Raw genomic sequence first — 12773 nt, 5'->3', positions numbered from 1 at the left:
ACTGCTGCAAATGAAACCTCAGTCTTCTGAGCCTCTACCTGCAGACTGCTGGTTTAATTTGCAGGCACATTTGCACAATTTATAGTTGCATTTTGGACAGAACATCCTAGCCCCTGAATCAGCCCCTGGAGATTCCAAACTTGGGCCTGAACCCAATAGGGCAGGAGTGAGGGGTGGCCACTGTAAACTGTAAGCAAGGCTTTAGGCATTTGTGAGGGCACATCTTTCCTGGGTGCTGCACCAGACCTGCCTCAGCCCTAAACCTAGGTGTATGGAGGAGCACAGGGCAGGACTTGGCCAGGCAGGATCTGTCTAGTGTTGCTGTGCAGCAGAGCTGCCTTGGTGTGGCACTTTGCCTATGCTCGCAGCAGGGCTGCCTGCATGGCTCACTCTGTGCACCCCTATGCAGTGTGCTTGTGGGCTTGCACTGGTGTAGGCCCTGCTTGAGCTCTTATTTCTGCCTCCTATTGCCTCTTCCTCCCAGCAGAGCAGCTCAGAGGGGCTGTGCCTGTCCTGCAGGGCGGCTGCAGTGCAGTGAGGTGGGATGCTCCAGGGCCCCCTCCTCTGCTCCCAGCACAGGACGTTGCCCAGGCAGGGATGGGATCCCTGTTGGCTTGTGGCACACCCATGAGGCAAAGTCCAGACCTCATTTCCCCAGCTCAGGCACTGGCTGCCAGACCTTGCTTTGAGAATCTAATAAAAGTGTGTCTTCTTCATTTCTTCTGGGCATGCTTGCCAAAGAGGGGTCTCCTCTGTCCCCCAGCATCCTTGCAGAGCACCAGGCAGGATTTCACCATTTCCAAGAGCAATGCAACCCCAATTCATCTTTACAGTCTTGCTTGCCCTCCTCTGGTCCAAGAATGAGAGCCAGTAACAGCAGCCTGCAAGATGTATTGTGAAAATGGTGAGGCTCCTTTGCTAGAGCAGCAGATTCTTGGGCTGGTTGGTGCAGAAATAAAGCTTGAAAAGCAGATGATGCCCCAAATTTAAATAGACCAAGCAGACCCAGAGACCTAAGCAAAATGATTCCCAAGGTCACATAGGAAGCCAGTGGCAGGCAGGAGGACTAAACTTAGATCTCCTGAGGCCCAGCCACACTGTTGTCTCAAGGGTGTCTTCTCTTTTGTCTTCCAGTCCATTAGGAAGACTGGTTAATGAAATGGAATTAATAATGCCAGCTGCAGCACCAGCAATGCTGTAAGAGGGAAAAATTTAGCAGCACAGGCATAAAAGTGGAAGGCTTGAAAATGGGGGTAGGCTGCAAGTGCCAGAAGAGCTGTCTGTAATGGGGAAATGCAGTAGGTCAGACAGAGCTTAAGGGTCTCAGCAGCTTCGCTGATCAAATGTCAACAGAGGAAGGAAGATGTACCAACTACCTCCCCCAGAGGAGAGAAACACCCAATTTTAAGGTTCCTAGCAATTGAAAAAAAGTAATCCCACTGGAAAGAATCAAAAGACTTTTCTTGATTAACTGCAGGAATAGAGCCTTCATTTCTATGATACTCATGGTTCAAAAAATAACATTAAAGGACCAAGAGAAATGATCCACTGCTGAAGAAACAGGAATAAATCAAAGCTGATTCTTATGTGTTAGATGTGCTGTTGTCTGCAGTAGCCAGTGAGCTGAAATGCCACTGCAGAAGCACCAGCTACCTCTGGGATGGCTGGTGAAGAGGATATGTGCCAGGTTTGCCAAGGGACTGCACATCAGTGGTTCAAAAACCAAAATGGAGAATTGTTTCTTATCAATAGTACCAAACCTGAGGACTATCCCCCACATGGCTCATTTATTAGGATTCAGAGAAAGGCCACCTCATTCCCAGGGAGGGAAGCAAGTACGAAGTGTCTCACCTGTTGCTTTCACCCACTCATTTGACTCATGACACATGGTTGTTGCTGAAGACCTTATAATAACCTCAGAAGTTGAGCAAAAATGGGCATAAAGAACACTGCTGAGCAGAAAGTGAAACAGAGGCAGCAGAGCAGGAGCTTAGCAACACATCTCTAAACACACTTCTTGTGAACAACCCAAATATTTTGATCGATGATTTAAAAAAACCCTCATCAACTCAGGCATTTAATGGCTTCTAAAAGAAATTGCAGGAAAGCTGGAACATTATGTGATGTTCTGGGACACGGGGCTTCTTTTGCTACGAGTATTCAGCTCCAGACTTTTTCAGCAGACCTTGTTGTCTTTTTTACCAGTTTATTGATACTTTCTGTGGTCCTGACCTGAAGTAAAAAAAAATAAAAAAAAATATTTATCACTGTGTTTCATTTCCTGAGAGAAAATACCAAAGACCTGGGCAAAAGACAGCAAGGACAGAGCTGTCTGTGTACCCTCTATATTGTGAATAGCCATGGACCTGAAATAGCTACCCCATCTCCTAGCTCATAACCTTTTCACCCAATCTGCCTCTGAGCAATTCTGCAGCCCAGAAGAAGTGCAAGAACAAATGCAAAACAGTAGAAGGAATGAGAACAGAGCCAGGATCTGGCCCATCCCTCTGCTATTGACAGCCTCCTCACAAAAATGTAATTGCTGGCTGCCCTTGGTGTGGAGTACTCAGGCAAAATTTCCTCATTGCTTTTTAGAGCTTTGGGACATATTAATGCAACTTCTAAAATAGCATCCCCCCTATTTTTGTTGCTAATGCTAAGAACAAATTAACGTAGAAGAAAAACACAATGATCTCCCTTAATGCCATTGTTCTAAAGTGATAAATGTCAGGATCTTATAGCACCATGTTGCAGATCTGGCACTGCCCTCAATGTGTCCCACAATGCGTTGACGCGGAGTGATGCAGAGAGCTGTTCTGAAAAGCATAATCAGTCCAAAGTGTTTTCAAAGTCACTTCACTTAGAACAGAACTTGTGATGGTTTCAGCTCTATCTCTGAATTTGTTAACATTAAATATTCTTTGAAACCAATGCTGATTTCCACCCTGTACTCTAGCAGGATTGTTAAGGGACAACCCTGAAGTTTAGGGATACGTGTGAGACTTCGCCTGGTAGAACAGTGGGTACTTCCGAGCTCTTATGGACTGTTATGTCAATTCAAATATATTTACCTAAAAAACCTTAAATGTTGCCAACTCTGACCTCATCAGAGCTCATCAGCAGTGCACAGGCAGGCTGGGTCACTGTGAAAGTGGGAGGACTTCCCTCCCACTTTTCAAAGCAAGGTAGGGTTGGAGAGCTAGTCCTGATGTAGGGCTGTAATAACATGGAAAGGAATGAGGCAGACAGCAACACCCTACTCGTGTTAATGTGGTCAGAGGTTTTCCTCAAAGGGAGGTTAGGGTGGGCTGAAAGCAAACAGGTAGCTTTATTTGGCTGAGTCCTTACCCCACACATCCTACATATATGGATCATTATCTCCATCAAAGCAACTTAACAGGCAAATACTGATGAGCCCACTTGGCTTGTGGCTGTGCCATACACACTGAGCTTTAGATGGCCTCAGTAAGACATCTTAAGATCTGTAATCATTTCAGTGACATCCTGCAGCAAGAGGCTTCCCATGGAGGGTGCTCTGATAGGAAATAAATTCCCTTGCTGCTTTTAATCTTACTTCTATTCATGATCGCGGAAAATCTCTCCTCCAAAATTTCAGTATGCAGCGGTTGATGCCAAGATCTCTGACCTGTGCACTGTCACCCTTTCAAGATCCAAGCAGTGCTATGTTTATTTTTTGTACTTTCCAGTCTGCTCAGTCAATGTTTAGTTTTAGTTCTGGTTTAGTTCTGTTACAAGGAAGTAGTTCTCACCCAGTTTTCACTCTCTGTTGATGGCCAACCACTTAATTCTAATTCTAGCTCACTACTTACTGAATGCATAATTTAAATTCTCGTTGCAGAAATGCATATTTTACTAATTGCCATTTTAGTCTTGGATCCACCCAGTGCTGACTGGGATTTGTTAAACTTTTTGGCACATCTGTGTAGACACATGTACAGTGTTAATGCCAGGCACTGCCTCTGTTCCTCACCTAACTTGGCTCTTGGGATAAATGAGTGCATGCTGGAAGACCTTCTTTCCTGTGAATTAAAATAGCTCTGGAAGTAGCACGGGAATACTTACATGGACCAGGTCTGAAGAGACACTTTTCCAAAGGGAAGTAAGAATTAAAGCAGGAAAACTGATGGTATGATTTATTTTGGCAGCCTGAGGAAGGAGTTGGAGACCAGGGGCAAGACAAATCCCAACCAACAATGAAGGAAAAGAGACATCATCACTGTTTCATACAACACTGGGATGTTAAATGTACACAGACCACTCATCTGTCCAAAGAAATTTGTCTTTTATACCTGTCTTCAAAATGTTGGTGACAGTGAGACTAAGCAGAGATTCTGAGTCTTCTTACTGATGGGTTGCTGGTGGTATGTGATAAATAGCCACGAGTTTCACTGATGCACTAAGTTTGAGGTCTCTTCAGCTTTTTTTTTCAGAGACTCCAGGATTTAGGAATTTCATGTGAATGATGGCTCTATTTCATATGCACTGTAAATACCTTGTATTATGGATTGGTGCTGGGAACGGCATCGCCGAGCTACAAACAGTATTCAGGGCAAAATATACCAGTAGGGGTATTTTCTGCACTTGCAAAGGGTCTAAACCAATCAGTCCATGCTGAAAAATCACCCTTTACCAAGCTGTTTCTTACTTTTTTTAACAAAGCCAGGAAAAAGCAGAAAATCTAGACTTGTAACATTGTAGATTATTTAATCTTACTGTATGCGATGACAGCTGAAGCTAGTTCTGCACCAATCAGTTAATTATTTCCCTGTTAAGGGACCAAAGATGCTGTATTCAGGCCTAAGTAAGTCTGTTGGGGAATTTTAAATATGGTTTTAAAATATGAACCCTAACTATTATATGATTCTGTGATTCTATGAACAATGGCTCTTGGACCCTGTAATCCCAGCAGAGTTTCCTAGGTAAAGGTTAAGACCACACTGCGGTGAATCTCTCAGATTTTGGCTGTCTTCTATGCGATGAGTTACCTGAGGGAAGGATAAGTGACCTGCTACTGCCAGTTGGAGATCTCTGTTAATTCAGGCATTAAAGACTAGTTTTGGAGCTAAAAGAGCAGAAAAGTTCAAACTCTGTTCTCCATGATGAAGTGTATGTGACCCACTGTGTCTGTGCTGGTATCAGTTTGCACATGAAAAACCTAAATTCAGTATAACATGGCTAAAGTAAAATATTTTCATAAAGTAGCAGATTTCATAAAGATTAAATACAGCCTCAGAGGTGTATTCCCAGCTGGGATAATTCTGTCAACAATGGCTGGACCAAGTCTGATATGCTGTATCTCAGGGCACTCCTCAGTGAAATGGGGTGACTTTTGGGGGAGTTTCTATGTGATTAATAACAACCCCCAAATTTGAAAAGACAAACAGGCTGGGTGGATGTAAAGAATTTTCTTTCTCAGTATTGGCCACGTACAGCTGTTGCCTCATTATGATGTCTCTACGAGTTTACTTATAGTAGGTTATTGATGGGGAAACTGAGGCAAAGGCAGTGTCTTACTCGGGTAAGAGTATTTAGGCTGGTGTTACAATTCAGCTGTTAGTAGGCTCACAGTTACTACAGAGAGCACATGTTTTTTTCCCAAATTGTCCCGTTTACCTGCACTCTTACACCTACAATCCTGGCTTATGCAGCATTTGAGCAGCAAGAGGAGGCAACGCCCATACACTCTGCATCCTAACCGTGGCATCCTGGTGTAGCAGGGCTTGGCATGAGGGGCTGGGAGGCCATGTGGGTCACCCTGTGCCTGCAGGTACTCACATCTGCAGGGGAGAAGGGTGATCCTGGTGGTGTGGGTACTCTGCTCTTTTCTTCTATTTCTGAAATAGTTTTGTCCAAAAATAGCAAAATGGGGGTTGCTGTGTTGGGGTCAGATTCTGACCTTAGTTTTCTTCTGCCTTCTCCCTGACCTCGTGGAGATGGGCAGATGAGAAGGGGGTACTGGAACCTAGAGGGACTGGGTAAAATTTGGCCCTTACAAAAACAAACAAAAAAAAACCACAACCAAAACCAAAACAAGAAAACACCAGATTCATCACTCTCAAGAAATTTCTGGAACATGAATAGTCACAACCATACAGCCACATAGGAATCGCTGCTTCCCCCCCCCCCCCGCACCCTTCCACCCACACCCAATTTGTTTTTATTTCTTTGCCGTCAGGTTGCCTTAACCATTTCCATGGCTTAGGAGGCTAAGCTGCCAAGCACAAGCTTTTGATTTGAAAGGGGACTGCATCCCCTTTTCAAAGGAGCCTGCTCCCTAGGGCAACCACATCACACTGCTGATTTGCTGCAGTGGAGACCGCAGCGCGTACAATATGCCCTCCCCCCTCCGCCTGTGCTGCTTACAGCATCAGTCCGGAGCCGAGCGGGGAGACGGGAGCGATACCCGCTAACCCACCCATGCTCGGGAATGCCTGACTGGTAACGCAGTGCCTCCGACGAAAGGACCGGCAATTCCTCAGCTCTCCGAGATGCAAGCCAGTGCTGATTCCACCAAGATGGACTGTCTTTGGAGCAACTGGAAATGTCAGGGTATTATATCTATTCTAGTGTTGCATGCTAGAAAGACTGCATGTCAGAGGAGGCAAAGGCAGGATCCATCCATTTTTGCATTGTTCACCTGCGGGCCTTTGCATGCTGTTTTCTCTCCCTCCCTGTGAAGCTTTACTTAGGGGGTAATTTAAGAAAGAAAGATAAAAAAGCCCGTAATTCTGTTCGTTGAATGTATATCTCCCGTCTCCAGCTGTCTCACCCTGAAAGCATCCAGGATACAGGACCATCCTTCCCACCTTACAGCTCATTCCCAAAGCATCCCCCCTTGCCGTTAGCAGTTTCATTTCTCATCCCGACTCTCTCCATCGGGCTGCCTCTGGCATGATTTCATCCCTTTCGGGTTTTATGAAAGCTGGGTGACTGTGAATTTGTGCAGGCTCGGGCTCGTGAGGGTTCGAGGCGGTTGCGTTGGGCGCCGGGGTGCATCCTGCCTGTGGACACACCCATAGCGAGGGCTTAGCCTAGCGTCGACACAAAGAAAACGCAGCTTCGGCAAGAAGTGCGATAGTACCGAGGCAGCCGTGGCACTGCCACCCGCTTCGTACTTTGCTGTAGGATTGCTTAAAAAGAAATAATTAATCCTTTCGTTATGCTTTCAAGCATTCTGCGGAGCCATTCAGGGCAAAATACTGTGATGATGTTGTCTTACTGCTGAGGAGGTGAGGGGAACAATAGCATCTCCCTTTTGGGCTTATTTTCAGCTTATTTTGAGCAGGTCGGTGTCTGTGCTGGGTGGGGCTGGCTACCTTCCCGGGTGCCTTGGACAGCTTTTCAGCCATTTTTAGTCGGCTTCACACTTCCCAGCCAGCATCCAGCCTTTGTTTTGATAAAAGACAGTCTCTGTGACGCTGCTCAGTGGGCAGATTAGAGGGAGAAAAGCTAGCGGCTGATCCTGCCAGGCAGGCGGCTGTCTGCTTTGGGCAGGCTTTGTTTGAGTGTATTTTTTTTTAATTTTAAGGTACGTGTTTATGCTGAATAGTCAGTACATAATGTTGATGCTTTCAACAGGGTCTCTGGGAGAGAGATTACTCTGTAGCATCATCTCATTAGAGGGTCCAAGATGCTCGCAGACATAATTTTATAAGCACAGCTTAATGTAACAGAAGCCAGAAACCCCTCCAAAAGTGTTTTCTGGGGGGAGCGGAGGGGACGAGAGGGCAGGGCAGGGGAGATCTTTCAGACGGACACTTGTCCTGGGGGAGGTGATATTTTTCCAATCTTAAATCAGCACTTAATTGCGTTTATAGTCTGAGGGGTTTTTTTTTAAGGAGGATGAGTAGCTGGAAAGTAAACAGATGCACCTGTTAAATGCCAGACTCCAGCAGCTCAGGCTTTCCATACCTTAATAAAGTTTCTGTCTATAGGATATCTACAGGATTGCTTGATTCATTAAGCTTATATGGGAGAGCCACAACCAAACTTCAGGGCCTTTTCGTCTGAGCTTTGCAGATAAACTTCCTTGTTAGGTGGGGTTTGGGCTTTTTTGTTTCCAAAAAGGCTCAATATTTTGCTGATCCTTATAAAAGCATTAATTTCCTGAGTCAGATTGCTGAATCACCTGTATTTAGAGGCGAACTGAATATTCTCCCTCTTCATCAGAAAAAAATCATAAATTAAAAGGAGGGGAATAACAAAGAGCATACTGCTATTTCTTTAATCAATAATTATTACTAACTATAGTGGGCTTTCTCTCCTTCTACACTTTCCTTTTTGAAACGGAGTTAGATTTCCTGAAAATTAAATGACACAGTATGCCCCATTCTGATTTGGAAAAAAAAATACAGACCTGAAAAAGTCAACGCAGCTAAAATAAATCACTTGCCTCACTTCCCCATCATTTGCATATCTTTTTCTTTCTCCTGGGTGGTGCTTTAGGATTCAAAAATGATCCTGCAGCAAACATGAAATAGTCATAGAGTATTATTTCTGTTGGCAAAATTCTTTGATCAGTCCCAGATAAAATAGAAGAAATTTAAAATTCAGAAGAATGAAGGCTAAAGACTTGATTCATTGATTCTTTCAGTATCTATTATTCATGTAGTCTCTGTCTCAACCCAGAATATCAGTTTCTTGCAAACCTGGAGTTGTATAATTTTGCCAGCTTCATTATCAATGGAATTATGGTTCCCCTCTGAAAACTCTGGAATACGTCTGTGAACATAACAGATGCAGATGCAACCTCAGTAAATACAGAGCATATTTTTACTAAAATTATGGAGATACAACATTGAGGTTAACGTAAGTTTTAATTAAAGGCAGTCACCACTAGCTGTATCATTGGTTTGACCTTATAGTACTTATAATTGGTGTAAAATTGTTGTAAAATTGTGTGGGGATCTTAAGAAGCTGCAGGGACGTTTAGTGAAGTCTTGGCTTTGCCCACTAAATTAACACACTTTATGTTCCTTGCAATGAAGCAACTGATACTGCTGCATCGATTTAGAAATATTGCAGTGTGTTTTACCTGTTCACCCTGCAGGTTCAGAGTGATTATATCAATAGTAATTCATGATACCGCCCCTCAGGGGTATGAGAGAGTAATTTGCCCCTGCTGGGCATATGCTTCACTCAAAATGTTGTCATAGGCAGCTTTGGGGAATTGCAGCAGACTTCCACACCCAAGTCATCTTTCGCATTGGAAGGTGATGCATTTGAAGTAGGCTGGGATAGATCCATGCATAATTCATGAGCAACTGGGCATGCTGGTCGATGTGGGCCTCCGTGTAACAGCCTATAGCCAGTGCCAGCTGCGTGATGCATCACAGTGCACAGCTTCTAGTGGGGAGCTGCTGGATGAGGTGTGCCTTCAGATTCAGGTGGTGGAGTCTTTGTGCCTTCCCCAGAGACTCGGCCCAGCTTGGCAGGACTCATCCGTACACCTAACTGGAGAGTAGGAAGATTAGGAAGGTCTTTGCACCGCAATTTGGTGACGCTATTTGATGACAGTGCACTGGTCCCCATGAGTATTCCCTCTTTTGCTATTTCTTCTACATGCCAGCTCTTGGGTGGTCATAAGTGATATGCTTGTTCCTGCAGCTTCAACCACCTGGAAGACTTATTAGAAAGAAAATCTGAAAGATGCAGAGAAAAAGGCCTGTGAACTGTTCATAGAAATGATACTAAATATTATCCACATTATAATTATAACTCAATGTGGGAAAGGACTGCAGACTTCACCAAATCCATCTAGATGACATAACTCCACTGGGACTGGAGTTACTGAGTGGCATTTTCCTGGCAGTTGTTTCTAGAAAACCAGCTTCCTTGCTGATTGTCTAGATTGGCCTGGTGTCAGTTGATATACCCTTGACTGGTATATCAATTGATTTCCAAAGAGTGCTGAGAAGCTACACCAACTATTCATGGCAACAGTCCCCACTTTCAGACAGATAAAGAAGTCAGTGGCAATAATATTGGCGCATGCTGTTAATCTGTAGTCTTATTGACAGTTCTGTAGTCTAATTACAGATATTAGCATGAGAATATACCTTCAGCCAGTTGGTACCTTGAGTGCTTTCCAGAAAATACTGTGGGCTGAACTCTCAGCTGGGACCCACATGTCATGTTCAGATGAGCAATCCCTCTTTTTAGCATCTAAAGATTTGTCCCAGTAGTTGGTTCTTATGTTGGACCTTGTTAGAGATAAAATCTTGGAACCAAGCCATAACCTGATGTAACCAATTTAGCTAATATTCACAAAAGTACACTAATTTATGAGGAATTGACTCCCTAATTTCACAGTTGATTTCCTGTGAAATTTGAATTAAATTTGTCATTTTTTTCCACTTTCAGATTTGCTTTTCATCTTTTAGAGTCATTTAAACTCTAGCAAGAGGGTGATGATGGGGCAGTAGTTGAAGGCAACATTGGAGGGCTGCTTTCGCTTTCATTAAGTCTCTTGGAAGTAAAGTTTGGTGAGGCTTTTTTGATATCAGAAGGGATCCTCTCTCCATGTCATATTTAATGTTCAGAAACAACATAGTTCTGAGCCATTCATTTTGAAAATCTGCATATTTTCAAATGTTTGGCTATAGTTAGGAAGGGTCCAATTCTATTATTTTGGTCCAGGAGCATTTCGGGAACATCTGAACATTTCCATAGCATTATATGTATTCAGAGACTGCATTCACAGAGTCTGCTTGGTCTCTTTGGTTTCTGCTCACTTAGGGTGACAGCAATAACATCCTTCACAGAAACTGGCCAAGGCAGGTACTGATATCATTTGATGAGCAAGAGGTGTGTGAAGGAGGCTTTCTCCTGCCACTCTATTAAATCCTGGTCTTAAAACATCTTCTTGTGAAAATTATAATAACATCAATAATAATAACAATAATAACATTATTAAAAATAATAATGCAATAGACTTGTTTGCAGCATGGTTGTAGGGCTGATTTTTTTATTTCCAATCCTCTTTTTATTGCCAACCCAAGCTCACTCTAGTTCCTCACATATGACAGTCCTTCAATACTTTTTTGCTCACATCTTGATCTTGCAGGTAGAATAGGATGTAATGTGGAGGGCATCCTATATATAGACTTTTCCCTGGTCCTATTCCTACTCCAGGTCTCCTCTCATCAGAGTTTGGGGAGCAGGAAAGTCTGAACTTTCAAGTTGAGTCTTGGGGCAGGTGGATAATAAAGGTATAAAGCTGAGCTGAGGACAAGGAGGTTAATAAACAAAGTGTGTACAAGAGTTAGAAGTATAGTGAGATCCCTCAAGTCTAGAGATAAAGGATAAGGAGAGATGCCTCATGAAGCAGCACAGATATTTTGTCTTGGCTCTGCTGTTAATCACAGCAGTCTCCTGAAGGCACCAGACTGCTCATTAGATGGTGTATCCATCTGTATTTTATTTGAATCAGATCTGTTGTAGGGAGCAGAGCAATGACCACATTGGATCCTTCACTGGTGAGAAAAGGGAAAGCCTGGTCCTCCAGCTTGTGGTTAAAGCTGCAAACTGGAATTTCTTTGAGTGTGAGCCTATTCAAAGACTTACAGCTTTGTTGCATTTCTGTCAAATATTATTATGACAATGCTATAAAGAAGATTGGTCTTCTTAAAATATGTTTCCTGATATTTTCAATTCCAGTAGTCTGAGATATGCCTTATGAAGTCGTTTATATTTATGAAATCATAACACTATACTGTATCTGTGTACAGAATTAAAGGCTGTGTGTAGGTTTTCCTCACTTCTAGTTACTACTAATATTACATAGGGAATTAAGCTGTACAACCAATTGATGTTACCTCCTACAGAGGCCCAGTAGGACCTCCATTATGTGGAAGGCAGCTTGCTCACATCCAGAGGTGTTATTAGTATGCTAATAACTGAATGAAGAAGAGCATATAACCTTTTATTTGATCATCAAGGCACAAGGACCTCATTTAAGGCTGGATACAAGGGTTTTGTACACACTTTTTATAATAGCTTCCATGTACATGCTCTTGATGAATGTTCTTTTTTTCATACAGTTGCTGCAGTAGAGGAAAAACTGGCATGGTAAGAAGGAGAGAACAGGGATTTTCAGAGGCAGGGAGGGAGAAGCTGTGGAAGATACGAATTGTCCAGTCTGTGCTCCATTGATCTTCATTAATTTCCATGTTAAAATGCTTTCTTTGAGACATGGAATGGAAAGATTCCTATTTCTGTTTCAGAAATATTTTTCAAAAACATAACCATGCAGGAGTATGAAGGTATGTGGACATTTTATTTACAGGTTAGTTTGAATCCTCTATTCTCCCTCTGAGATCTCCACTCAGAAGACTTGTGCTGCAGTTGCCCCACACCATGGTGCTTCTGGGGACCATGTAAACCACCAGGGCTGCGTCCTCATGTTTCCTCCAGCTCTCAGGGAGAATAGATTCAGGAGCACCACTGCCTAGTCCACTTTGGCTGTCTCAAGTTTTTCACCCCTTACCTCCAGCACTTCCCTTTCTAGCCCCCCAGGTCTGTCTTCTGGCTTTTTTGATGTCAAATATTGATGAGCAGAAACATTTTCTGCTGAAAGCCTGTTGAGAGCTGGGAGATCTTCCAGGCACTGTACTCAGGAGCAGTTCCTGGCTGACACAAGCATTGTGTGCTGCTGCTGTTACTTATATTTGCAAGGTTAGTTTTAGCTTCCATCACAAATATGGGTACTTATCAGCTACTCATAGTAACAAATGGTTTCTTGTATCATAGAT

At 43.3% G+C, this 12773-nt stretch overlaps 1 protein-coding gene across 2 annotated transcripts in view; it reads left to right on the top strand.

Annotated features, from left to right (window-relative positions):
• RTN1 (reticulon 1) overlaps window positions 1-12773 on the top strand; it is a 118002-nt gene that overhangs the window by 94066 nt on the left and 11163 nt on the right. The window contains exon 1 of one of the 2 annotated variants that reach the window (XM_057416176.1): window positions 6238-6570. The exons of the other annotated variant lie outside the window; for it this stretch is intronic. Within the exon in view, the coding sequence (XP_057272159.1) occupies window positions 6510-6570 (61 nt within the window). The 5' untranslated portion in view covers window positions 6238-6509. Of the gene's footprint in view, window positions 1-6237; window positions 6571-12773 lie in introns of those variants that run through there. 2 annotated transcript variants of the gene reach the window in all.

Source organism: Pezoporus wallicus, unplaced genomic scaffold (genome assembly GCF_028554395.1).
Source record: "Pezoporus wallicus isolate ANWC-B61680 ecotype Strahan unplaced genomic scaffold, APGP_CSIRO_Pwel_v1 scaffold_2146, whole genome shotgun sequence".
Taxonomy (NCBI): domain Eukaryota; kingdom Metazoa; phylum Chordata; class Aves; order Psittaciformes; family Psittacidae; genus Pezoporus; species Pezoporus wallicus.
Note: the sequence above shows the minus strand (reverse complement) of the source record. Positions and strands in the feature narration are given on the sequence as shown.